Source organism: Ammospiza caudacuta, chromosome 5 (assembly GCF_027887145.1).
Source record: "Ammospiza caudacuta isolate bAmmCau1 chromosome 5, bAmmCau1.pri, whole genome shotgun sequence".
In the NCBI taxonomy this organism is placed as follows: Eukaryota; Metazoa; Chordata; class Aves; order Passeriformes; family Passerellidae; genus Ammospiza; species Ammospiza caudacuta.
In genome coordinates this window covers 25238542-25266259 of record NC_080597.1, presented here as the reverse complement: position 1 = coordinate 25266259, position 27718 = coordinate 25238542, and the positions used below count along the sequence as shown (strand labels likewise).

Below are 27718 nucleotides of genomic sequence, written 5' to 3'. Positions count from 1 at the left end.
ACAGTGGTGTAAGGCAAGCCTCCCATCATGATGTCGGTATTACCGAATCAAAAGGATTATCTGCTTCCGTCAGAGCAAAGGCACTCAAGTATGTTCCGTCCTTTGCTATTACATGACTTAGAAATTATTAAAATATTTTTTTCCTATTCACCCCACTACTTCTCTCTGCAAGCTGTTTTACTCCAACGGCCGTTCACTTTCTTAGTGCCGGCCAAGCCTGCCTTGGCAAGCGGCGGAGGCTCGGCCGGGTCCCGCTGCGGGCCGGCCACGTCCTCTGCCCTGCGGCCCAGCCCGCGCCCCTCCCCTGCCGGCCCCGGTACGTGCAGCGCTCCCCGCGCGGCGGTGCGGTGCGGTGCGGTGCGGCGGAGAGGCCGGTGAGCGCGGCCGGGGGCTGCGGGCTCGGGCCGCTCTCCGGCGGGCCCGGCCGCGGGGCACGGGGGGTGGAGGGGCCAGCCGGCGTTCCGCTCGTCCCGCTCCGAGCGCCGGCGCGGTGCTGAGGGTGGGGCGGGCGGCGTGCGGGGGGAGAAGCCCGCGGTTCCGAGGGAAGGAGGCGCGAGAGGGACCCCCGGGCACGGGGACCCCGCGTCGGCCGCCGGTGGCTGCGGCAGGAGCGGCGCGAGGCGGCGGCAGGGCGGGGATGGGCCTGCGGCCGCTGCTGGGCCTGCGGCCGCTGCTCCCGTGCCGGCTGCAGGAGAACGTTCGCCTCTTTCCTCTCCGCCCCGAGCGGGGTCCGAAGGGGGGAGAGGGACGGCCCAGGTGGCCGGGCCGTGGCAGCGGGCTGTGCTGGAGACCCGGGCTTTGTCTGTGCTGAAAGCACCACCACTTCATGACCAGTGGTTTAAATAGTGCGGCGCGTCCTTAAACACTTTGTAAATGTCTCCTTTCCTAAATATAAGAAAAAGCTTTGTTCCCATGAGGAAGTTGAGCAGTGGAACAGGTAACTCACAGAGGCCGCTGGGCTCCATCCATGGAGGTTTTAAAGACCTAACTGGACAAAGCAGCCTGGATCTTGCAGACCCTGCTTTGAGCTCTTGAGGTCCCTTCAAACCTGGAATACTCTAGGGTCCTCTATATTTTTTTCTAGAAAGTTTTATGTTGGTCCAGCATGTATTTTATAATAATTTACCTAATTTCCACCACTAATGCAAAGCAGGGATTCATTTTTTTGTAAGTGCATAAGTGTGAACGTTTACTGTGCATTAATCTACAAAACTGCAGCCTCTCACCATTACAGATTCCTTCCCAAACCATTCAAACCTTGTCTACACTGCTGTCTTCTAGGTAGATACATACTCTTCTTGGTTCACTCAAAGTTCAATCTAGGCATTCAGTAGTTTTATTTAATTCTTTATAGCCTACTAGTTTCCTGTTATGAGAATGGTAGTGGTCAGCAGTTATACTGTTGCCCTCTTTACTGAAAGATTTTGTGAACAGTCCAGCAGGAGTAAAAGTTTGGGTTTGCTAATTTTCAAAAAGTGATATTTGAGTCTCAAAACACACATTCAGAAATTCAGATGAGGGGTAAATCAACCAGTTGATCACTGTATCTACTTCCTATAGATGATTTACATAGAAGTCTCATTAAATAATGAAACTTCCAGCACCTCTTTACTCTGTATATTCAGGTCTCTGCAAGTGTGCTAGCAAGCAAGATCACAGGTAACTGACATTCGGTCACTTCCTTATTGCTGCTCTAACACTTGGTGGTGAGAGGGTGCTGCTGGCAGTGAGAGCAAGCATCTTATCTGAGCTGGCTGGGTTTTTACCTTAATCTCTCAATTGCTTTACAATCCCCACAGCAATCTAGTTAAGTGAAAAGTTACAGTGGGGTCTTGCACATTAGAACATGTATTAGATCCAACAAGAGCTTTGAGAGTACTCTGAATTCCTGAAAGCAGTTACATATCTGAAATGTGAATACTGTCATCTATGGACTTGGAAATCCATCAAGTCATAACTCACATCTTGGTTTCTATAGAACACCATGACATTCAAATTCATTCATGTTATTTCACATGTTGTATTTTGCATAGGGCTTTTTTACAAGGGCTCCTAAATATCCCTGTCAAATGAGTTTTGGTAAATAAACTTTTCCTTTCTTTTACACTATTCTGTGTTTCTGATGATCCTCGCTAACAACAGGGAAAAACTGACTATGATCCCAGGCATTTTTAGAAAATGTAAAGTTTCTTTTATGTAACAACCATTCCCATGTCAGATTTTAGAAGAGCACAATTTACTATCTCAGAATATTTTTGAAGTTCTGTAATAGTAAAAATTACAGTATTTTAAGGGATTGCATTACTCACAAGGCAATTTTGTTTAACAGCACGATTACGCATTTAAATAAAAGTAAGTCATGTTTATTTTTCCAATTTGTACTTTGGAAATATTATTTTAACAACACTTCACTTTGCTGGCTACTTCTAGCTAAGCTGAAGCATTAATGAAGAAAACCCTGATTCTTCAGAGATTTGCTTATTCTGACTGGACCCACTAAACTCAGTAAAACTACTCAGAGTGCTCAGACACAGGCAGTTGTGTCACTCCTGTGGAGGAGAGGTTTAGTTTGCAGTCACTTTTTCAGGACATGGAAAGGTCAGCACACAAAACATCTGTGGCTTACCTACACTTCCAGTGCTTCTAAGGTTACTGGGAAAAATCACTTGTTCTGTTGTGGGGCTTGGGACAGCATTTCTGAAGTCACAAGGTGTATGAAGACAAAATCATCAGCCTTGGGTTTCTGACATAAGCAGTGCATTAGGCAATTGGTTTTGCCTTAGACGTGTGAAATAACATTAAAGAACAAGTTATCAATAAACAGCTTCTGTTAATAACATAAGTGTGCATATAGGAAATGACATCATATTCTATTAGTTTATGATGTAATAACATAACAATAGTCCATCTCAGAAGCAGGAAAAAAACAATGTAAAAGCAAAGGTACACTCTCTTGAGACAAAGGATTTACCTCTGGAAAACATTTAACCTTACCTGGCAGCTAGAAAGAGAATCTACCACTAAAGTTCTCTAAACAAACCACCTATTTTCTTAAAAGTGGGCTGTAAGGAAGATTCTAGGGCTTTTGTACAGCTGTACAATAGGTATGTTAGTCTGTTATGTAAAACATTGGACTGCATGGTCATAACAGTATTTTCTCTCATTAAAAAACAAAACCAACCAACCCAACCAACTAAAAAAAAACCAAAAAAACCCAACAAACAAAACCCACACAAAAAAACCCCCTCCTCCTCCTAAAAAAACCAACAAAAAAGCCCAACCAAAAGTAATTTAACAATGCTCAGGTTGGTACTTTTTGAAGTATGCTATACTTAGGAAGAGGTGAAAGCAGCTGTCCAAATGTTCTCATTTTCAGTTTGAGCAGTTTTAAGCATATTACCAGCAGCAGCTATTTGCAGGAGTATTGCAGAGATCAGCAGTTCTCCCTTCCACAGTCGGTACTTCTAAAGGGTTGTTATGAAAACACCCCCCAGGAAGTTAAAGATACACTTAATGATATCTTTGTTAGACTGCTGTGGCTCCTTTGCCCCTGCAGCGCGGGTGACATGTGGTATTGGTGATAACTGGGCAGCCAGTTTGAGCAAAGGTGAGGTGTGGGGTTGGCCCTGTGGACTCCAGCACAGCCACACACCTATTCCACAAGGACTCTGCCTGCAGAAGAGACCTGGAGGCAGAAGTAAGGCATTGGTGCAAGCAGCAGCTGTAGCAAAGTAGGGTCGGAAGAGGTAGGTGAAGGCCTGGAAATGTTACTGTGTACTTGCCTCCTCCTCTAAAATACCAGGGTGGTTATTCAAATGCAATTAACACACTCAGCTGCAGAAAAACACTTACATAAAGGTTCCTATGATTTTTTTTCCTCCCTTAATTATATAAAGAATGATTTCAAAATGAAATTATACTGCAAACTGCTGCTGAAGCAGCCCTGCGTGGTAGGTCTCTGACACATGAAAGAACAACTCACACTCCAAATAATGCTTGGGAAGTTAAAGCAAATACATTCATAAGAACTAAGAGATTTAAGTTGCCATTTTTGTCCATTTAGTGGGATTGCTGTCAAATGAAATTGCATGAATAATTTCCCTCATACAGTGTGAGTGATCTGTAATGCAGTCACAATGTTAGCTGCAAGAAATGGCCCACGGTTTGGAGCTTGTATGACTGCAAACATTGATATGGGCAGAGCACTGCCCTACATCAGATCTGTTGTATCTGTCAGAACGTTAACCTTTCTGTGACATATCAGAACATTAACCTTTCAAAAATGGTCTTTCCCCCTGCTTTTGTGTGAAAGCTGGATTTTGCACTAATAACAAAAAACACTCTGGAGAGCAATTTCTTACACCGGTTATGTCTAAACATCAATGATTCTGACCATTAACTCATTCCTTAATGTGTTTTCTTACAGTTGTTGTGTCTCCACAGGACTGACTTCCATGATGCTGAGAGGAGTTGCTCACAGTGCAAAAGAAACATTCACTCTTATGTTGACAAGATCTCCGAGCTCTAACACGGGACTGAAGTTTTCATCAGCATGGCCTGACGTAGCAAACAGAAGCTTCCTAACACATTCCAATTACACAACTGATACCAAGTCAAGAGAGGAAAATAAAAAAACCCTTGAGAATCTCTACAGTTTGTCAGTTGACATCACGAAGATACGCAGACTGAAGGAATGGGTCCTTCTCCAGGACGTGGCCTATGTTAAAGAAATTGCTGGTATCTTACAGGAAATGGGAGCAGATGGGACCACTGTAGCCAGCATTATAGAACGCTGCCCCGAGGCAATTCTCCACACCCCAGCAGAGATAAACGCTCAAAGAGCTTTATGGCAGTTAGTATGCCAGAATGAAAAACAGCTGATTAAATTAATAGAGCAATTTCCAGAATCCTTTTTTACTACTGAGTATCAGCAGAACCAGAAGGCAAACATACTGTTTTTTCAAGAGCTGGGACTTAAGAATAATATAATCACCAGGTTCTTGACAAGTGCACCCAATATTTTCTACAACCCTGTTGAGAAAAACAAAAATGTGATAGAGACATTACAAAGAAATTATTTAAATTTAGGGGGCTCTGAAGCAAACATGAAGATCTGGATTCTAAAGCTATTGAGCCAAAATCCATTTATTTTATTAAATACTTCCACTGCAATCCAGGAGAACTTGGAATTTCTCCAAAAGAATTATTTCACTGACCAGGAAGTTCTACAGCTGCTGTCCAAACTCAAAGGCTTCATTTTTCAACTTAATTCTACCACTATGCAGAAGAGTATGCTTTTCTCCAAAAACATCTTTAAGTGCAGTGATCAAGAACTAAAACAACTAGTGCTGAAATGCCCAGCCCTTCTCTACTATCCTGTCACAGTTTTGGAAGAAAGACTTGAAGGACTACTGAAGGAAGGAATTTCTATAGCACAGATAAGAGAGACACCAATGGTGCTGGAATTGACAACACAAATTGTTCAGTATCGAATTAAAAAGCTCTCTGCGTTAGGATATGATATAAAGAGTGGAAATCTAGAAAGCTTGAATGGTACTAAAAAAGATTTTGAAGTCACTTATGGTAAGATACAATCAAAGAAGGAGAGACCAATTTTTAATCCTGTTGCTCCTCTACACATTGAAGATTAATGTGAATGCTGTACTTCAAGTTATGCAAAAGCAAATTAAAAGGCAAGTTGATTATTTGAGAAGAGATGGAGCAAAAGCAATCTTAATCAAGACTGTAGTCTTACACTGTACTTTGTTTAGGAGGGGGTCTTAGATACAACTTCATTATACAATCACAGTATTGTAATATTTTAAAATATCATCATAGAAGTTACAGTTATGATAAAGGTTACCTTTTTCTAAGAGTACCTCAGATGTGACATTTTATTACCTGACAGGGCATTAACTGCCTTAGATTTTCAGCTCTGTCACTGCACAGTCCAGCCTGTGGTAGTGATTAGCACAATTTTTATCTGAGGAAGACAAAAGGAAGATGATTTTTCCAGCAGTGTTCATCAGTCGGCTGGTTTGCTGTCTTCAGGAAACGCCCTTGGAGTTCTTTTCCTTATTGCTGAAGTAGCTCTAGCTCCTGGATCCTGACCTGCAACAGACTCGATTTCTTGGACAGCGAAGCCCTGTCCTGAGAACAGGGACTGGACATAATATTTTTTTATTAACTGAGACCCTAGTATCTTTGTGTACAAACCATAATGCAAAGAAACTACAAGATGGTAACATTTATATTTCTGAGACTTAAAAATTTACTTATTTTTTCAAATGGTGTGGGAGAGAAAGAAATACATTTATTGCTATTGTATAGTTCTTAATCTCTTCTAGCAAGGTTTGGCAACAAGACAGATTAAGGAGAGACTCAAATCTCAAATGATGGTAGGAGAAAAGAGAAAGTTATGCTTTTCTATTAGGTGCAACAAAATTCTAGTCTGTAAACCACTGGTGATTAAACATGACTACCAGATTTGCAAACAGCTGCAACAGTTTCTAAATATATGGGTGACACTGCTTCTAAGATAACACCATATGACAATTGGCAACAAGTGCTGGCTTTCAAAATAGTAACTATCAGACAGCGTTTAAGTTCTCAGGGGATTTGATTTCTTCTCATTTATGGGCTGTGAATGATAATATAAAACAGTAGCACCACTGACAATCACCTCAATAGGATTAGGATCAGTGATTTTATTTCACAGACTTTTCCTAAGTAGCTATTCCACACACATTCCCTCTTGACAGCAGAATAAAAGCCACCTACACACCACCCTCATTCCAGGCATTCTTCAAGGTCATTTTTAACACACATCTTGGCAGCAAGTCCAGGCCTCCATTTCTTAAAATGTGGTTTGTAATTGCTGAAGAAAGCTGGTATTGAATTACTCGTCCAGAGGGTGGGCTGCAAGTTGATGAGTTTTTATAGTCTGCCACGTTATCTGCTGTGCACTGGGGAGGGGCTGGGAACACCTGGTAGGAGCAGTGCAAAGATCCCGACAGCTGAAGGTGTTACAGTGAGCACTCTGCAGGCACATGCAGGCGTGACAGGCGTTTCTGGGGGCCAGTGGCGCTCCTGCAGGAGCGTGTGCCACGCTGGCAGCAATTCAAAAGGGGACGTATCACAGCATGAAAAAAGTCAGGCTGTGGTACCAGGCTATGTCTATGCTGGCTCTTTCAAAACTCATTATCGTTTTTTAAGAGGGAAGACAGCTATATTAAAAATTCACAGGAACTTGCCTTTGTCACTTTCAGACTGTCTTTCTTTCCCTGCTCAGCCATTAGGCAGACCACAATTTTACCTAAATTTAAAAGCCTCCTTCCCCTCAGACACAAAGGGGCATTTCAGCTCTCCAAAGCTCTTCTAACACAACCTGTAACTGAGCCAGAGACCCAACTGGTAGCTTAAGAGGAAAAGGAAACCAAGACATACAACAGTGTTTTCCCTGAATATTTAGTTCTAGCATTTCTACAGGTACCTGTTTTTCACAAAGTTCTTGAAACAGCTTATTCCCATCACTTAAATTATTTGCCGTGGCAACAGAACAGGAAAAGGATGTATTTCCTTAACCAAGTCACAGCCAGAGTTACCACAAACTCATTTTGTGTTCTCAATGTTCCAACTTCTTTTTCCCTTTGAAAATAAAAGCATTCACAGAAATGCTCCTCTTCTACCAGATGAAAATTCAGTCAATCCTTCATTCCTAACTCTATCCTGGGACCTGTTTCTCTCTTCTTCACAGGATTCATTTACAAGAAAACCTCAGGAAAATTCCCAGTCACCAAAACACTGTATTGCTGAAATCCTCATCTTTTGTTACTCACAGTTACTGTGGACCAGCCTGTGAGTAAGCCTTTCACTACCTAGAGAGAGCAATCAGGCGTACAAGCTGCCTTCATAAACATTTCCCCTTTTGGAACAGGGACTGGGAGAAGCAAAGTGAAATACAGCTACCACAGAAACAATCCCAAGACAAAAGAAAAGCCTCACTCCCCCAGAAGACTTCAGTTCCATATTCCATTCAGCTCACTACGATCTTAAAATTGGATACTCCCAAGCATCATTGACCAGGGGAAAAGAAAATTAGTGCAAAGGATTTTGTGCTGTGTCTGTGCCTAGCTTACACACTGAAGCTAAAGATTTTGTTAAGAACTGGTTAGTGCTAAGTAGACACAAATAGAAGACACTGGAGCATGGTAATATGGGAAGATTTATACCTAAGTATGCCTTTCTCCACAAAACTAAGGAAGCTTTCAAATGTCTGAAACAGCAACAATTTAATGTTTCACAGGTGCCAGGACAGAATGGGAACAAGTTTTTAAGATGAAGCAAGTTTCATAAGTGAATGGAAAACACACAGGATACAGGACAAAGCTCTTTGAAAACTAAACCCATATGCCATGTAAAAGTTTTGGTTTACAAGACTCAAAATAATAGCTACAGGATATGTAAAGAACAAAATATAATGGAGTGTTGGCAACTCCTTACATACCTAACATTGCTTATCTCTGACCACGCTTGCTTTGCTGCAAGTGTCATAGTTTAAAATTAAAGAATTTAATAAAAAAATGGGTAGGACCAGTTCAACATTTCCATTTACAGAAAAACTATTAGGAAGAGTTTGGTTGAGTGTCACAAATTATCACTGCACTCCAAACAGGCGACTCCTAAAGAGTTTAGTGGCAGCACTTGGGGGGATATTGCTACACTGGAAATTGCAGGGGAGCAGACCATACTAAATTATATGCTGCAGCAAAATTGTCTCTGATATCCAGACTAGCTAATTTCTAGACCTACCTGGTACTTCTAGACAATACTATATTCTATACAATTTGCCTTTGACTATAAAAAATCAGTTAGTGTCTTCCATTTGTTGCATCAACTTACCTCATTTCCCCCTTGCAGCAGGTCAGAACCAAGCAGCTGGTGTATCTAACAGAGGAGCAGATGTAATTTCTTGGGTTTTTGCTCTCCCCACTGCCCCAAGTTCCATGCTTACAAGTATCATGCTTCCAACATATATGATTTCTGATATAAAGTTGTTGCAGAGTGCAGTTGATGTACCAATGGCTCAGAGAGATTGGGTGACTACTATACCATAATTGAGACAAGGTGTACTTTCAACACCCATGAACAGAGGAATAAGTTTGACAAGTGATATGTTTGGGTTTTTTCATTTTTAAAAAGTCCCCCCCCATATAACCACCTAGTGCAACCACAGCCACTGAAAAAGTGTACAAGTTCTCCATAGAAACAAAAGTTTTTCGAAAATACTGCATACACACCATGAACAGATGCCTCCCATGGGCTTCCAAAGACATTACTTATTTTTAAAATCAGTACACAAATAAAAGATCATAAATGGTTTCTATTTTAAGGCAACCTCATGCTGTGTCATTACAAGTGCATTTTGCCTCACGCTGCAGAGGATGTACAGGTGTTCCCATTTAAGGTGTAAACATTTGGAATCTGTCAGTATACATATTACTTGAATCGTGTTGCCTTTTTTTTAAGGCCTCATCTACTGTTTTTGGTTTGTTTTAAATAAAAGTATTGCATTTTACTCAAAAATCAAGGTGAAAAGTACAAGAAATGTAGTGAAAATTTCCTTGCATTTGCTTAAACAGAGCAAAAAGCTAACCTGGTGTATCACGGAGTTGACAGAACAGCTTTGCTGGTTCTTCAGTGGTTTCCAGCTACTCAAGAATTCCTAGCAAGTTAGACAGCTGTGTTAGATGACCACAAACATCAGCCCATTTTCCACAGGCTGTAATTTTTTTCTAGTGTTTATAAGAACTTTATTAGAAGCAAGTTCTCACTTGCAGGAGATAGATGCATATTATTAAATACACCTGAGATGAAGCAATCACGTTTTCAGTAAAAACTGAGAAAGTTTCAGAGATCAGGATTTATGAAGAGCCTAAAGCTCATTCTGTAAACTGCACTGTAACAACAGGACAGTTCTTTACACAGCTTCACCTAGTAAAAAAAGATTTTCTTCTAATAAGGCATTAAGTTAGTTTACTCTTTATGATCCTTTCTACCACATTTGTTAAACTTTTTCACTTCTATCTATCTCCCATTCTCATTTCCAAATTCTGCACACCTCCAGTCTCTTTGCTCCAGTCTTCACTGTCAGAATGCAGTCAGGGATAGTTTACAGGCTGCCTGCAAGTACAGGTTCAGAATCAAGACTGGGTATGTCCAACAGTGCTTTCACACAGCTGAAGGATACTTAGCAGGAAGATGTGGAAACCACTGAGAACAATAATTGTCATCTTGTTGTATCAATGGCATCACAGAGACTACTGAATTTCTACATTCACATTTTAGTCCAAAACTGCAGAAGATGTACAGTAAATGACTATTCAAATATGTATTATTCCTTCAGATACACTCACTTCTATAGTTATCAAGCGTAACATTTCACCAGATACAAAGCTTCAATCTAGGCTCTAATAAATCCTCATAAGCTGTGCTAGCCATGCTTCTGTCCTTTTCAGATGAAACTGAGTTACTTGCACAACTCGTTAGAAGATGAAGTGTCTAAGACACATGGCTTCTCATGGTCCCAATCTTAGCAGATTTTAATGCCACTGATGCAATATTCTGGAGAATTGAGTATGTCTCAGTTTTGGTTTTAGTCAGACTTGTCCTTTTTCTTTCCTGTTAAAGGCACTTTACTTGCAACAGCAGATCCTACAGCTGTAACGCCTCCAGCTACAGCAGAAACACTTCCTTTGACTAGACCCACTCCCACGGAAGGCACAGATGTGACCGCTGTTTTGGTAATTTCCAAGCTCTTCCCTCCAATCCAAGCAACACCTCCAATCGTGGCACCAACAGCTCCCTTTGTGACACTGAAGAGGCCACCAGTCACACGAGAAAGTATGCCAGCCTGCTGCTGCGGGTGATCTTTGAGTGACCCTGAGGGAAGGAACAACAAGCAAATCAATCTCAGCACCAGAATTTAAGCATTTTCAAAAAAGTGTTACTCAAAAGTATTTCCTTTTCTAGCCTAACAGCCATTGCATACAGTCTATACTTACCTTGCAGGCTGCTTTTTTGGATGCTCATACCCCTAGCTCCAAATAACAAACAACAGGGAAACCAAGAAAAGAGCAAGTGGAACCACAGTGGGCAGAGCTAGGGAATAAACAGACATGAAATAAAAAGGTGAGGGAGTCAGGAGCAGAAATAACAGGCTTGGAGGAGGACAACTACTCTAGGAGGTAGCAAGAAAGAAAAAAACAGCTCTAGAGGCACAGGAGACCTCTGTCCAGCCCTGCCAACACACTTTCCGCCGCAACATGCCTTAGGAGAGCCAGCTGAACAGATCTGTCCCCAGTGCCCTCACTGCCCACAACTTGCATCCAGAGCACAGATTCCAAGAGTCATGTCCCAGCACTCATCTACTACAAGATGAAAACTAGGGTGAGCAACTTCCCATGCGCTGCCAATACGTTTGTGATGGTGCCAGGACTGACCTAGGACTCAGAATTCATTAAAAAACTGTAGAGGTCAGAGTTCATATGTGCATGACTGGAATAACTCAAGCAAAAGGTGCCACCTAAATGAGAGAATTTTCTACAAAGTTGACAAAAAAGGAAAACAAGGATACAGAATAGTGAAACCCAAATGAGTTGAAAATACTGAAAGTCCTTCCAGCTCACATTAGTCTCTTAATTAAGAAAGTGATATAGATTATAGAAAGGGTAATGAAAACTGAAAACATAAATGACAGCCATGTAATACTCTTGCTGGTTTATTCTAGGCCAGCAGCTTTCAACATGGACATCTCTAGCAAAAATGCATTGCCAACACAAACACACAGATCAGAATTTCTATTTACATAGAAAGTCTTAAAGCATCACACTCAGGAGGAAGTATGCAGAGTCTGCCATAAAATCCAGTGTCTAGGGTTTATTCACTAGAGGATTCTTGTGACCAGACTAATAGAACTTATAACAAATTTGGTCAGAAACTGTTTCACTTCCACTTAACTGGTTCACTATCATCAGGGTGAAATAGGCATAAAGTTTCATCCCTCTGAATTTTAAGAGCTGATTTCACTGAATCTGAACTGATGTAGGCAAAAAATGATCCATCATAACTAACTTGAAAAATAATAAGAGAAACAAACAAATGTAACCTTTATGTATTTGTCTTTACCTTACTTCAGGTAGCCAGTCCATTGACATCTACTCTATTTCACAGGTGTAAATACAGAATGTGATGGTGTATAAGTAACTTCTGGTAATGGCTGGCACATTCCATTTCCATTCTATTTGCACCATCCATGAGCTCTAGCAAACATCCAGCACTACAGAGTTTTATTGCCAGTTGATTTCTGTTTTAGGACACACATGCCTGGTCTCCTTTTTTCTAAAGAGTACGTTTCCAAAGAATACCAGATCATGCCTAAATCTAAGGAGATTGGCTCAGTCATGTAGACATGGTGCTGATAACACTAAGGTTGTGGGTTGATCACATAGGCCCTCCATTAAGAGTTGGGCTCGATGATGCTTGTGGGTGCTTTCCAACTCAGAATATTCTGTGATTTATGGAGTACTGAGAAAATGACACAAGTTCCCTATCCAGGAGTTGGCTCTACCAGGCCATCTTGCAGCCAGCTTCCCACTGAAAGGAATCCAAGAATGAACAAGAGTTTGAATGAACGTCGGTTGCAAAGGTTGGCACTGCTCTCAAGGCAGAAAATATCACCTTAGAATAGCACTACTCATAAAAAGCAGGAGCACAAAAGCTTCTTCTACACATTCTTTAAAGCCTTTGGACACCAAGCTTGTTGAGCGTGATTTGAACAAACCAGAACTATTTCTATCTTTAAGAAAAACTGCAAATTATTTTTGGAATTGAGCCTTTCCTCTAAGGAGTATTCTGGCAGCCTGTTCAGGAAGATGATTTTGCCAGCATTGAACTGGTATCCTTCCATCCACATTTGGCCATCTTTCTATGATGGTGTAAGTGTGTCATGTATAACACCTTGCACAACATTCAAAATGGGGTTGCTTTCCAAGGGTATTCCAGTATTTTAACTAAACTCATAAGGCTTGAAGAGTGCATGTGAATCAGAAGCAAAAGGAAAAAGCCTCTTCAAGGATGGAGTTTATGTTAAGATGAGCTGTGCTTCATTCTACTCCCTCTAACTACACCAACTTTCTCCATCTATTTAGATTTCATAATCAAACTAGTTATTGTCATACTAAAAGGAAAAATGTGCAGAAGAAAATAAGTCTTAGCTGCTAACAGATTTTAAATAAAATTTTGGAATAACCAGTGATCATCAAATTCTGCTGTTATACTCTGAATCTGGAAAACCTAATGACTATTCTAGGAAGATAAAAAATGCCTACTGCCCTATTCAATAAAGAATTGGTTATATTTTTCAGACTACTGTTCACTTTCTATATATGACGTTTAACATGTATCAAACACAATTAAACCTTTAAGGCAAAAAAGCCCCTAACAACTAAGCAAACAAAACCCAGCCTTAAAAATCAGACTTGAAGATAACACATTAAGGTGTAGTTTCCAATCAGGCATTTGCTATCAGAAATGCTTCTGGGATCTTAACACCAAAAGCGCAAGACTTTTTGTCCTCACACCATGCTACTATAACGAGTATAACAGAGCTGAAGAATTTCTGTGCTATGAAAACCTATTCTTCCCTTTCCTCTCATCTTCTTCTACTTGTGTTTCTTGCCTAATAGCTGTTAAGAATAGAGTGAGCTACTCGACTTCAATCCTTTCTGCTACAGTTAGTGGATAATACTGTTGTTCAAATGAAGTAAATTGTTTGGTTATACAACATATAAAAGCTGAGGTGAAAAAAAACCCAGACCAACAAACAGAACTTTAAAAGGCCATTATAAACTGAAAAGCAATGAACCGAGAGGAATCATGACTCACCGACCTCTACATCCAACACATTTGGTTTTAAAGCAAGAGCAGACAGAACACACATAAGAACATGTTTTTTTACACGCCAAGAATGGCTTTTGATCTAGTATACTTGCAGTCACATTATGCAAACAGGACTCTGCTCAATCCTGCCAGTCCACAGCTTAGAAGAAACTCTGCTCATTTGCAACTGCATTTCCTCTGCAGATCTAATAACCAATTTAATATTCAGCTGGTTCAGGAGACCACAATGTCACTGCATTAACAAAGTCAAGTGCGTGCTTGATTTTATGAAACCATGAGATTGTGAACAGTTGGAACCACTGTTAATTGTATGATGGACAACAGTCTCCAGAAGCAGTAATGAACTTTTATTTTTTTTTATGCATCTTGCATAAAAGTCACATGCACTATGAACAGAGCAACGCATCCAAAAATGAAGCTGGGCTCTTTATGTCTCACATAATGAATAGCAGAAATAAATGCCCATTAGATCAAGTCATATCTCTGCAAACTAATCTGCAAATTAGGTCCTTCAGTAACTGTCCATCTTCTCTATAATTTATAGGTCCAGTTGTTTACTCAGTTATATTCAGTGGCCTTTTTGTAATCAGGATAATGCAGAAGTGAACAATAATCCAGGCCCATGTCATCCCAGGGTTGGTTTGTTTACTGTTATGTAAAAGAAAGTTGAAGTGTTCAGCTTGCAGATCCATTTTTAGAGAGAACTGATTGATTTACTTCATTTCATGAAAACTAATGCATACCTTCTGGTGGTTCATCATGAATGTTGGATGGGACTTCCTGTTGGTTTTTGTCCATTTGATTCATTATTGCCTGAAAAAAGAAATTCACACGTGCTATTCATCTTTTCTGGCAAAGCATAAATGTAAAATTAATCCAAAATCCATTAATCCAAAATTCAAGTAGATTAAGTTCCACAAAGATAACTTCTTCTTCATTATTAGACAAGCTAGCAGGTCCTGTCAAATTGCTCCTATTTTTATTATCAGACTGTGCTTTTGCATTCTTCAACTAGGCTCAATACTTAAACTTTACACTTGGTGAGAGCTGCCACACCACACCAAGTGCATCTCAAAAAGCAATCAGGAAGACAGCAAGTAGGAAAACAAAACAGCTACTGCCATACAAGAGCTTATGTTTAAGTACTGGAAAAAAAGCCTAGTGATCATAGAGGAGATGGCCACTAGAGAAACAAGAGCAGCATGCCTGTGAGATCTGCTAGTACTTGGAAAGCTGTTTAAAAACACCAAGTCCTTGCAGCATAATTTGAACAAATGTCATGAAAACAAGATGAAGACAGCAACAGAAACACACAATTTATCTTGACACAGAACTGCATAAATGGTGTGGTGGAAGAAGCAGACCTAAACTGCTTTAACTCTATGCAAACTCTCCAATGGAAACATTTAGGGAAGATTTCTTTACATTAGAAGCTGTTTCCTAGAGGAGTTCTAGAGCAGCAGTCCCTGACAGAGGAAGCATAAGAGAAAGCTCAATCAGCAGCTCTGATTATAGAATTTTTTCTCTGGAAGGGAAGAAAGTATTAACCAGTCCAGGTTTCCTTCCTGCTTTCCTCCCCCGCCAAAGCAGGCCTTGATATTAAGTCCTGCCTCCTCCCGAGTCCTCCTGCTAATCTTGCTTTCCCTCCTCAGCAAGCACCAAGGTCAGAAAAAGGAAAAACAAGTCACATGACACCAGTCAGCATGCTTCTCTCTTTTTGCCAGTGACCTCTTAGCTCCTTTCCCTCTGCATAAGTCTTTGAATCATTTAATTTCTTCCAGGAGTCAACAAGCACCACAAAAATAATTCCCGCTTCTCTTGCTGTGCCCAGAGCTCTTTGTACATGCCCTGGGTGAGAAAGCAGAGGCTGGGATCTGAAGAAGGAATGTGGAGGCAGAAGCAGATGAGAAGACTCATCTGGAAAATAAGAGCTAAAATCCTCACAGTATTATTATGAAGTTAAAACATCACACTAAAAGCTAGCACCCACGTACTAAATCATAGACCTTTGGATGAGAAGCAAGCCTCAATTGAATATTAAAGAGTCCTCCCAATCAGCACTAAGGGTATAAGTTAAGGGCTCAGAACACACAAGAAGCTGAACAGGAAAGCAAGCAAAAATACCTACTACCAGGATGGCCAGTTCGATGGAAATGCTGAACAAATGCCACTCAAAAGCCAGAAATGCAAACATGTCAGCTAAGAAATAGGAAAGGATCATATGATATCCCAAGCTGAGAGGAAACCACAAGGACCACTTAAGTCCAGCTCCTGGCCCTGCACAGGGCAGCCCCTAGAATCACACCATGTACCTGAGAGCATTGTCCAAACGCTTCTTGAGCTCTGTCAGGCTCGTGCTGTGACCACTTCCCTGGACAGCTGTTCCAGTATCCAACCACACCCTGGGGGAGCCTTTTCCTAATATCCACCCTAAAATTCCCTTAACAGCTTTATGCCATTCCCTTGGGTCCTGTCACTGGTTACCAGAGGGAAGAGATCAGTGTCTGCCCCCCTGCTTCCACTCATGAGGAAGTTGTAGAGTAACAACACACCAGGATGGAAAACACATGAGGGCTAAAAGACAATTTTAAAAAGTATAAATTATAGAACTCCTTGTTATTCTTGTTATTTTATTTAATCACAAATAAGAGGAAGAAAATAAAAAAAAATAACCTGACCAATCACAGGGAGCAACTGAGGACAATCAGGTTCTGAGAAAAGATGCAAGCTGAAAGAAATACAATATTCATCCTCACTATGTGAAGTTCCATGTAGGTTTGTTGCTTTTTTTGAAATAATATAAAGCACTGTAAGAAAGGGCAGACAGAAGAAACTGACGGGCCTGACATTATTCAATCAAGATATCTCTATCAAGATGAAGCAACTACATTCCTAATTAACGTCTGGCCATTTCAGTCATGAAGATGATTACCACCAACTTGCAAAGAGTTTAAACGCTGCCTTAGGCAAAGTCCTAAAAAGAGTAAAATAAAAGCCAGAACCTAGCAAGTCTTAATTCAAACAAAGGAATGAAAAAGTGATCAAAACAGTTTTAAAGCAGACTCGATACAAATTAGTAAAGCCAGAGGTATTTTATTTTTTATAAAGAACTACCTTCATTAACTTATTTGTATCTAGACAGCATGTAACTCCTAAAAGAACACCAGCTGAAATTACTTGTTTGAGCTTCAAAATGTTTCTGCCAACAATCCCACATAAGAGATTCAGAAAAGTTATTTAATCTTAAGAGGACAAAGAAAACACTGTCAGGGATTATCAAAAAGTTTAGAGGGGAGTTGGAGTAAGATACCAGTTTCAGACATAGGTAGAACACTAGAAACCATCACAAGACTTCACACAAGGTTTAGCATTTTCTGCTATTAAGAATATACTGAACACAGCAACACTAACAGCAGATACAGCCCAGATGAAATCCCTAGAATCTGTTTTACATGACATAATACCAGTATTTAATTAAAATAAGATTTGTCCAACAGGAAGAGTTAGAGTAAGACTGGCAGACAAGACAGGTAAGGGATACTTTCAAAATTCTCCACCATCTAGTTTAGACTGTCAGATTTGGTTTCAGCTCCTGCAAAGCTAAACGAGCAAAGCAATGTATTGGCAGGGGGATTTCACAGAAGAGTTTCTAATCTAGTTTAAAGGTACAGTAGAAAAAAAAAAATAGCAGCACATATAAAATCACAGCACTATATACAAAAAGCGGTTAAGATTAGGCATTCCTTCCCATTACCTTTCCTAGAACCTCAAGGTCACATAATTATTGATCCCAAGCTTTTCCTTAAAAGTTAAGTAGACATGCTTCACCTGCATCTAGACAGACCCCAGTGGTCTCTCTTCAGGCACTGGCAACCTGCTGCTATCAGGGCCCAGAAGTCAACGGAGAACTACACACACCTGAGAACAGCAGCTAAGGCAAGGAAGTCATTGCTGGTAGGACTGAATTTGTTCTACACAGAAGAGAGCCTTCAGGGATTTTCAGATCAGAAAGCTGAAAACTACTGTTTGATGGGTGGTTTTACAGGTGCCTGGAAGCATTCCAGGGATGCTAGGTGAGTGGCTGGACAGGATGATCTTGAAAATCTCTTCCAACCTTGATGACTCTTTGATGCTGCAAGAGATGTGCCCAACCAGCCTGTACTAGGTTTTATTCACAGTTCTATGATATCAGGGCAAGTGAAAACAGAATCACATCGCTGTCAGAAAAGTCTCACAGCCTGACCCAAAACATCACTTGGCACACAAGATCTCGCAAAGCACAATTCACGTCCTTTTGTTTTTCTGTAGAAGCTCTCCAGGGAATCCTAGAGAATCAAAACCAAGATCCAACAAAGAACTTCTACAGAAAATTTTCAAATATCTATGTTACAGTTTGCATTATGCATCTTTGTATCCAATTTAATACCTCAGGAGACTTGAAAGGCTCTGAAAAGTGATGCAAAAAATCCTGTGTACTAAACACAGTGCAGCATATCTGGTGAACAGGATATGCACAGAAGCATGTTTTAAACCTGGCTCCCTTCCAGAGACTTAAGATGAGTATTTCTATTGACTGGAGGTCAAAGGCCTGGAATAACCACTTGGTGGCAGATTACTTCATCCAGTCTTCAGAGCAAAAGGGCAGGAAAACAACTTTTTTCCTCAAAAACTGGAGATAGATTTTACATAATACTGTGGAGGTAAAAGCACTCAATGCCTCCTTTGTCTATTAAGATCTATGTCCTGCTTTGCATCAAAAAGTCCCCTGGTGACCAGACTGCAGTGTATCCTAAGGGAAGGTCCTGTTCAAGCTTTCCCCTGAAGATGTGTCCCCACGAAGAAGAGAAAGCAAAGTTCATGAGACCCAACAGAGATTACAACTCAGCTGAAACCAAAGACAGTGACCTAGAGATGCAAGTGTAAGACTTTCGTGCAGAGGTCAGTCATTCAGACATGCTATAGCTTAAGGAACTTTGGAAACTTGGAAGCTGCCCATTCAAAGTCCCACTACGCACTGAATCATTAGTTACAATGATTACCAGTACCACAGCTGTACGCAACAAGGCAAAGATTTATCAGAGACCTGAACTTTGGAACTCTTCTCAGAAGTTTTCAGAATCTTCTTCAAAGTACACTAAGACTGGCCAAAGAAAAAGGGAAGAAGAAAGCAAGCAAAGAGATCTTTCTTCTGCATTTTCATCCTGTGATGCCAAATTCACTTGTGTCACTGCAGAAAAGCCTCCAGCTTCATTTAACATGTTCATTGAATGATGACATGGAATGAGGCAGGGTCCCCATGAGGCCCAGAAAAACTCATATGGACATTCATGAAGCCAAAATTTATCCTATCATTGGCACACTCCAGTTTCCTTCTTCATCTGTGTTTTGTCATGCCAAGAAGTGGAAGCAAACCCAGATCTTAGAACAGGGATAAATGTAAACTACTTCAACTACTTCTTGGGTTTTTTTCTCTGTGTGCTTATGAAGATTTGTCTATTGTCTATTCATTCAAGAGATATGGGATAACTTCTCATCTCTCTTAACAATATATTAAAATAAATTGTAGCCTTGATACAAAAAAATTTAAAAAATAAAGATCAAAGTCACTCAACTGATTTGAAAGGAAACACACTTCCATACTGTCAGGAAATGAAATACATAGAAAGCTTAAATGTTTTACACTGTGGCTAAAAAAAAAAAAATTGTTTAAAAGAAGGTTTTTAATTCAAGAGCTATTTGTAACATTAACAGTGTTTAGGATCCTGAATGAAAGCACCAAGAAGCTCTAGAAGTAATGGCATAGGCACAAGTACATTCACATCAAAGCTGATTGAAATAAAACTTACTCACCAAATATATTTCTTTGTGAAGATTACTAGTCAATTGTTTCCACGAAAGTATTCTGCATACACCTATAAGAAAGGAAGACTATTAATGACATCTTATGGACCAGTGACTGTCACATACCTGACAAGAGTGTACAGTAGGAATCAGGAATACAAATCCCCACAGTATGGAAGAAGCACACTTGGTACAGCATTAAGATGCCACATTTTTAGAGATTTGTCACCAAGACACCAATTCTTCCTGGGCAATGAAGATAATTTTACTTGCTCCATGTGCTGCCATGAGGATTGCTATGAGGCACAATAATCCATGTTAAGACACAAATGCTCCTTAATAAGCCTGCAGTTCTTGGACAGTAATTTGTGTGAAGTTTTAGCCTTCCATTGAGAAGTGGGCTCTAATCATTACAGATGTGTGTAACTTCCAAAGTTTCAGCTGATGCTCTTGGTGTCTGACTTTAGAGACAAAAAGCCCTTCTGTCTCAGCACAGCAAACCTGGCCCAAGCAGCAGCCAGTGAAAACTGGCTTGTTTCAATGCCACTACTTAGATATTTGTGGGTAGCAATGAAACAACCCAAGGATGGGACCAATTTCAGCTGGCAGCTTAATGCTGCTCCAGACGGCTGCTGCAGCAGCAGCCAGTGCTGGAACTTCCACCTGACAGAGCTGCAAACAAACCCACTGCCCTGTCTTGTTCCACCACAAAAGAAGTTCTCTTCCTTCTGGCTACCAGCTGGGCAGGTAGAAAGCCTGGCTACAGAGCTGAGGGAAAACAAACAACCCTTGCCACATGAACAACTCTTCTTTACCGCTTTCACAGCTGTAGCAAGTTTCTGAATGAACCTGATGTACTTCACGTACACGGAAAAAAATATATTTTTAGGTATGATAGTTTAAGAACTAAATTTTTGGAAGAGCAACAGTTTCTACTCTCCAAATTAAACACGGAAATAATCATGAAGCCAAAAAAAGGTAATCCCACCTATGGCTGCTCTTCAGGGTACAGCTCCAAGCTGCACAAGCAACCCCTCACTATCAGCTTCACTGCCTTACTCCTAGGATGGAAATGTCTGTTTCAGTCGGTTACTGCAAGGGAAAGAGTTGACTGAGCTTAGCAAGAATCGTCAGTGCTAACAGCATTAAAGTACAAAAACAAATCCAGGCATGTAGAAAGCATGTAGGTAAAAAGCAAGAGCACAGCTAGTATTTCAAGAAGCCTTCAGTTTAAAACTCAAGTTTCAAAATTCAGATTTATATACAAAGCAAGACAAGCTTGAAAGCAAGCGTGCTATGGAAAAGAGACTGCATTTTCAAGTAGAGACCACAAGGAGTTGATCAGAAGCTTCCAGGTATGAGCCACAACTTACTTCCAAGCCTACAGCAGGATGGGCTACAGCTTCCTTCAAAAGAAGTTGCTGTAAGTAATGTACAATATGCAGGGAACTGAACACACCTGGGAAGGTAATGCAACATATGGGTATTAAAAACCAAACACACCACGATTAAAAGCAAGAGAGCGGTATAATATCTCCTGGAAAAAAAACCCTTAACTCTGCCCAAGACATTACTACAGTATATCTACCCTAGATGGAGAATGCACCATTTCTCCATCACTGTCAACCAAAATATAGATCACGGTCCAGAAGAGGTCCTACAGAACACCTGATGCTGGCAATCAAGTTTTCTCTGATGCAATGATTTACAAGATACAAAATCAAAGGTGGCATGAACCAGAATTGCCCTTTTCTAGTTCTCCAAAACTGGTTCCTAAGAAGTACATGGTAAATTCCAGTAAGGTGCAAGGCACAGCTTCAGAAAGACCATGAAAACTCCATTTTACCAGTTCTGTCATCCTCTGCCTCCTCCTAGCTCAGTTTTCAGAAGAGCCTTCCCCATTTCTTTTAACACTTTCCTAAAGCCTGAGCTCCAGATCAGTCTTGGATCTCCTTTTCCAGAAGACCCTCAAAGACAAAACTGGACTGTGCCTAACAGCCAGTGGTAAAGCAGCTTCTGAACGTCCTTGCTACCTCTGCTAATAAAATAGTCTTTTCCCTAGCATCCACCACCTCTCTGTTGGCTCCTACCTGACATTTAGACCTGGTCACTTGCTGGACAAGGACCACTTTTCAGTTTGCACTTGTGCAGCGCTGCCCATTTCTACACTGAGGAAGCAATACTAACTTCTCTGAATATTTAGCCACAGTTTAACAGAAAGCTTTACATGATATGCTGGATAATATTTACTGAGCAGTCTTAAAACTGATGTGCATACAAACCAGTACCTACATATTAAACTAAGCAATCTTGTATGTACACCTCCAGTTATATAGAGGCATCCTGCCTGAAGCAATGCAGTGGAAACACTGAAACATGCTACATGTACTTGATATTTACATTCCTTACAGAGGGACATCCAGATTCAGAGTTCTCATTTTCACCTGAATTCAATGAGCAGAAGGAAGCATTTAATTGTATCCAGAGGCAGTATCTGCAGTTCATACAATGCCCAGAACCAGGCATACGGCTAAATCAACTTGCCTTGATCTTCAGGCCACACCACATAAACGCCTAGGCTAGGTTAATGTGGAAAGCTAAGCCAGTCCCAAACAGTTCACAAAAAACCTCTTCATATGCTACTCCATCAAGCTGGACTCCAGAGACATGGATGAAACAAAGAGCACGTTACTACAGCAAACATCTGAACACTGCAAAGTTTAAAAAGAAGAAAACCCGAAAGAAAGCTTCTACTGGGTCGGAAAAATTCTCGAGGGAGAAAAAGACCATACAGGAGCCAGGCCGAGGCGAGTACAGCTCCTTCCACTGCCCTCCCTCCCAGGTGGGGGGACCGCTCCTCCATGGGCGCCCGGCCCAGAGAGGGTGGCAGCGGCAGGGCAGAGCAGCCCCCTTGCCCTCGGTCCCGCAGCCAGGAGCCGCCCCCCCTTACCTTCTGGCGGCCGAGGCCCCGCAGTCCCCGCCGCTTCCTCCCCTCGCAGCTACCTGCGCGCCCGGCGGAGCTGCGGAGGCGGCCCGGCAGCGTCCTCCGCCCATAACCCCGGCCGGGGCGGCGCGGGCACTGCCGGCATCTCGGCGCAGGGAGGCGGCACTGACGTGGCAGCCAAGGCCGCGGCGGAGCCGCTACGCCCGGCCCGGCCCTCCCGCCCCGCGGAGCCGCGGCAGGCAGCACAAAGGCGGCCGGGCTGTGCCCGCGCCGGGGGCAGGTGGCGGCGACTCCGCATCCCTGACCCGCCTCTCCCGCCAGCGGCTCCGCCGGGGCGCGCCGGGTGCTCTCCCGCCTCCTCCCCTGGAAGTTCCCCTTCATCCACGGGGAGGCAGGGAGGGCGCTCCGGGGTTGCCCGGTTGGCGGCGGGGCCGGGGGTAGCGGCCGCTCATCCACCCACCCACCCATCCATCCATCCATCCATCCATCCATCCATTCATCCATTCATCCCTCCCTCTCTCACTCACCGCACGGCACTCACAGCTCGCTCGGCCTGCCCGGGTCGGCTCAGACTTTACTCCTCCGCCCGTCCCCGCTGCCGACGTGGCGCCCGCCGCCGCCCGCCCTGCCGGCGCCCGCAGACCCCGCCCCAGCGCCCGGCGCGGCCCCTCGGCGGCCGGGGGGCGCCGCCGCTCCCGCCCCCTGCCCGCCCCAGGGGTGCCGGGACCCGCCGGCCCCCGCCTCCTTCTGCGCCGCCGCCCGTGCCCTCCCTCAGAGGGGCCGCGCCCCCCGAGGGCCTGCGCAGGCCCGGCCCGACCCCGTGGACGCCGCGGGCTCGGGGGCGCGTTCTTGCCCCGGGGCCGGGCACCGAGGTGGAGGAAGATGCGGGGTAGGGGCAGGGCTGAGGAGAGGAGGGACGGGGAGCCGGCGTTGCTGCAGCTGACCGAGATGCTTCGGTGTGCAGGAGATTGATTGGCTTGTGGCGCTTCGTTGGGCTGGGGAGCGTCTCGGCAGAGGGGTCCTGGTGAAGAGATGACCCCTTGGGGCACCCTGCCCGTTGGCACGACGGGGAGGCTGCAGAAGTCCGACACAGAGCTGCACCCAGTCCTGTGCCAGCGGCATCTTGGGGAGCCACGACACTAATCCTAAGGATCCGGGTTTATGTTAAGCAATATTTGTATTGCACCCTTCATCCCAGCTACTAATTTGAGTGAGCTGAACTTCTCACATGGCACCTGTAGAGAATAAATGTGTGGTAATCACGGCTTTATAGGTAACCGCACCAATGAGGATAGCTGGGGAAAGATGGGTTTTCTGATGTTCACTCCCTTCTTTGAGACGTCTCCATGTACATCTGTAAGGATCCCTGGGGAGGAACAGTCACTTTCAAGTCTGTTAGACAAGGAAATGCCAGATGGCCAAGGGAGAGAGGAAAGTCACAGGTACTTTGGGTTTAGAAACAGAACTGCTTTCAGCAGCACAGGAATACTAAATACCTTATTGAATACTTTGCAAGTTTAGAAAAGTTCCATAGACAAAATACTACCTCTGCTTCCTCCTTCATTTGTGCATCAATGTGATCTATCAGAGCAATGCTGCATGGACTCAGAGGGGTTTGCTGATAACAGGGACTTGGCATTCCTGACCTGCTTAACAAGTAACATCCATTTTCTCTGTTTTGGATCTGAATGGGTGAAAGTATCAATGTGGGAGAATCCAAGTGAAAAACTGAGGGTGGTGTCTGGTACCCATGGTAGGGAGCATACCATGGGTTCTGTCAGGATATGGGAAACACAGAATGCGTGGATCAATCATGTTCTTTGGAAATAATACTACACAGACACAGGAGTTCTACTCTGGGATCTTGATTTCCATCTGGGAGGCTGCAACTCTCTGAGCTCAGTGTTTGCAAAGAGTGTTTACTATTTAGTGTTTACCTGCCTGGTTCTAACAGATGACACCTGCAACTGTTGACATCCTTTTGGTCTTTGAGATAAGGATATTTTCTTATAGCTACTATTCATCCCTTGCCCTAAGGCCCAGCTGTATACGGTGCTTTCTATACATGTGATGCTCTGCTCCAAATGCAAGGCCTGGAGCTTCTCTTGGCAGCAGAAAGAGCTGCTGCTTGAGTATTTTTTTTGCAATAGAGGTAATCACCCATAAACTTCACAGCACGAGGCACCAAAGAATATTTTGCCTCCTAGTAACTGAAAACAAAAGGCATCCCAGGGATTAACAACTCTTTTTTCAAACACTGGAAGACTTAGGATAGCACAGGACTTGGGTCAGTCAAATGTTTTGCTGAGCCAACAGAAAGAGCCACCTTCCTTGTCAAGCCACAGCTACAGGGAGAAGAGCCTCACTGGCAGGTGTAGTAACTGAAATAACATCAGGCTGACCTCTCTGCAGACAACAGAAAACAAATGAGCAGCATGCCTGTTATTTTGCTAACCAACGTTGAAGGTGAAGGAAAAGTTTTGCTTGCAGAGGTGTTGGCATTGCGACTATTTTTGTTCTCATTTAATATTTCATTTATAAACAGGCTCAAAAATGATCTGTTGGTATATTCAGAAAAGACTTCTTAAGTATTATTGAATCATTCTGAGAAATAAATAACATGCTTTCACTGGAAATAGCATGTAATTACCTTCTTAACATTTTTAAAATGGAAAAATTATAACATTCTGTCTTTCCCTGTGGAGGAGTGGTTCCTTCATTTAGATTATAGGTTTTTACATTTGTCTGTGAATGCACTATGATTATAGATGCAGAAAATAATTAAGGAAGGTCAAAATACATACATTTGGTATTCTTTTGTGAGGATTGTGTTTGCTTTCTGCTGAGTAGCTGTGGGGAACTACAGCCAGAGTTGGAGTTATACTGTGTTGGATTCGATGTAGACCTAGGAAAGAGCCCTAAAAAAAGTCCTCTCTCAGTACAGAACTTAATTTAAAATGTTATTAGTGTCTCCTGAATTCCTCTGCCTTGAAGTTCCATTTTCCTGTTGTTGGTAGGCAACAGAGGAACAGGAAGGCAGAGCTGTGGGGTCTGTGTCTGGTATGTGTCTGGTGAAGTCTATAGGCATATGGCTGGCAACAAACTCCAGCTGAACTGTTTGCTCAGGCCTGAATGGGGAACGCAACAGGAAAGCTTGTGAGGTGTGCTGTTATATTTGATCCTAAAGATTCTGAAGTGGAGCAGCCAAGGCCAGAGATAGACCTTACTGGATGCCATCTCCTAACTTGTATGCCATGGATGCCAACACCTCTCCATTGCAGATCCATGCCTGTGGTGTAATGGAGAGGGATTAGGCAAGGACTGTACTTTTGCAAATTCCAAATATAAATCTACCATGGGGCTTAAAAATGGTCCCTGAGTAGATAACCTAGGTTAATAGTGTGCTGGAAGGAAGGAGTTCAGTATCCAACATTTGTTGGTAGTGAGGCTGTTGGCTGATTTTCTACCGACAAAACCAGGCAGGGATGAAAGAGCAGCATACCCCACTCAAACATATAAAATGTCTTCATTGCATATGAAGAGATGTGCTTGGTTAAGCGTGATGCCTCATCTGCAGATGCATCTTGTCTCATAGGAAAGGAAACTGTCTGCTAGTTCTAGTTGACCATAGCATGCAAGGGAAGGAACCCAGAGAAGTGAGTTGGTTGCACACTATTTCTGGCTGAGGGATCAGGCAGTAACAGAGATCAAATATACTAAAGTACCCCAACACTGCCAGCTACCAACAAAAAAGCTAGAGTATCCTCCTTCCTTTTTGTAACAGAGTTTTACTAATACAAATTGTGAATAAAAAAATAAGAGATTTGAAGTCCTGGGCCGTTAAGTGTTTGGAGGTATCTTTTTTATCCTTTTGTGCACACACAGGTTCAAGACATTATCACATTATAATTACATATTTTTAAAAAATTATCAAGAAGTATGGTTTTGTGATTGTAGTCAGCTCATTACTGAGCCATTAGGAAACTGGTTCCAGCAGCAGGACTATTAATGAGTTGGTTTCAACTAGTGTGTGTGCATTGTGATTACTTGGCACTCTGCCTCAGTTTAACTAAGATTTTAAATTTACATTGTGCTATTCAACCATGTCTTGCACTAGTGTTTATAAAAATGAATAGATTTAATTATCCTCATTTTATAGGTCAGGTCACGGTGTCATTTTGGGGTCAAGGGACAAGACTGAAGCCACCCACCCCCTGAAGCAGTCTAGATCTGTTGTTCAACCTGCAGGGTGGCATTTTTTCCATACGACTGAGAAAATGATTGGGTGGACATTGACAAACCCTGAACAAAACAGTTACAATAATATTATTTAGTAGAACTACAGTACCTGGTTTGATGTATTTGTTGAGATTTGCAGAGATCACAAAAAAGTTCATATCTGTAGAAGTGCAGCGGCCAATTAAAAAAAATTTACCTTTGACGGGAAAATGATCAAAGTAATTTAAGTGGTTTTCAGAGCTTTAAAGAAAAAAAAAGTAAGATAATCACATAATAAGAAACACTATTGTTTCTTCTGTCACACTGTCTTCATATTATCAGCAATTATTTGATGTTCTAATCTTGCAAGCCTTATGAATATGAGCAGTCATGAGTAGCATGAGCAAAGTTTGCTGAAACAAATGAGCCTGGAAAGGTCAGATCCCTGCCTTGAATAAATAGGTACAAATTACAGTATTGCTGTTTAATCTCCTAGGTGTGGTGTGCTGCATAGAAGAGCAGCAACTCTTGTGACATTTTGGGTTTTTACTAAATTTTAAATAAAATGTCCTTCTTGCTGTTTCCCAGCTGTGTGCTCTTCTTGCTATTGTGTTTTCATAAGCTTTTTTGCTCTGTTTTATGCAGGTGGAAGTTTGAGTGAGTTATGAGTTGGGTGTGTGTTCACCCACTTTCATAGCATAACCTCCAAAGAAAATAGTTGGCATGGGAACCTTCCCCAAGAGGTTGACATTTAAA

The 27718-nt window shown here is 42.2% G+C and overlaps 2 protein-coding genes across 7 annotated transcripts; one reads left to right on the top strand and one right to left on the bottom strand.

Moving 5' to 3' along the window:
• The first annotated feature begins 243 nt into the window (after positions 1-243).
• On the top strand, positions 244-6816 carry MTERF2 (mitochondrial transcription termination factor 2). Its single transcript, XM_058805012.1, has 2 exons — positions 244-374; positions 4444-6816. The coding sequence occupies exon 2, from the start codon at positions 4455-4457 to the stop codon at positions 5649-5651; it is 1197 nt and encodes a 398-aa protein (XP_058660995.1). The 5' UTR covers positions 244-374; positions 4444-4454; the 3' UTR covers positions 5652-6816.
• TMEM263 (transmembrane protein 263) lies at positions 6055-23387 on the bottom strand. 6 transcript variants are annotated; one of them, XM_058805014.1, is made up of 5 exons: positions 21174-21255; positions 20789-20892; positions 19810-19871; positions 14703-14772; positions 6055-10941 (listed from the first exon to the last, which is right to left on the bottom strand). In XM_058805014.1, exons 4-5 carry the CDS (start codon positions 14764-14766, stop codon positions 10655-10657), a joined length of 351 nt encoding a protein of 116 aa, XP_058660997.1. In that variant the 5' UTR covers positions 14767-14772; positions 19810-19871; positions 20789-20892; positions 21174-21255; the 3' UTR covers positions 6055-10654. The 6 variants fall into 6 exon arrangements, with proteins under 6 accessions (XP_058660997.1, XP_058660996.1, XP_058661000.1 ...); XM_058805013.1 differs by lacking the exons at positions 20789-20892; positions 21174-21255 and adding an exon at positions 23272-23387; XM_058805017.1 differs by lacking the exons at positions 20789-20892; positions 21174-21255 and adding an exon at positions 23286-23352.
• Between the last annotated feature and the right edge of the window lie 4331 nt (positions 23388-27718).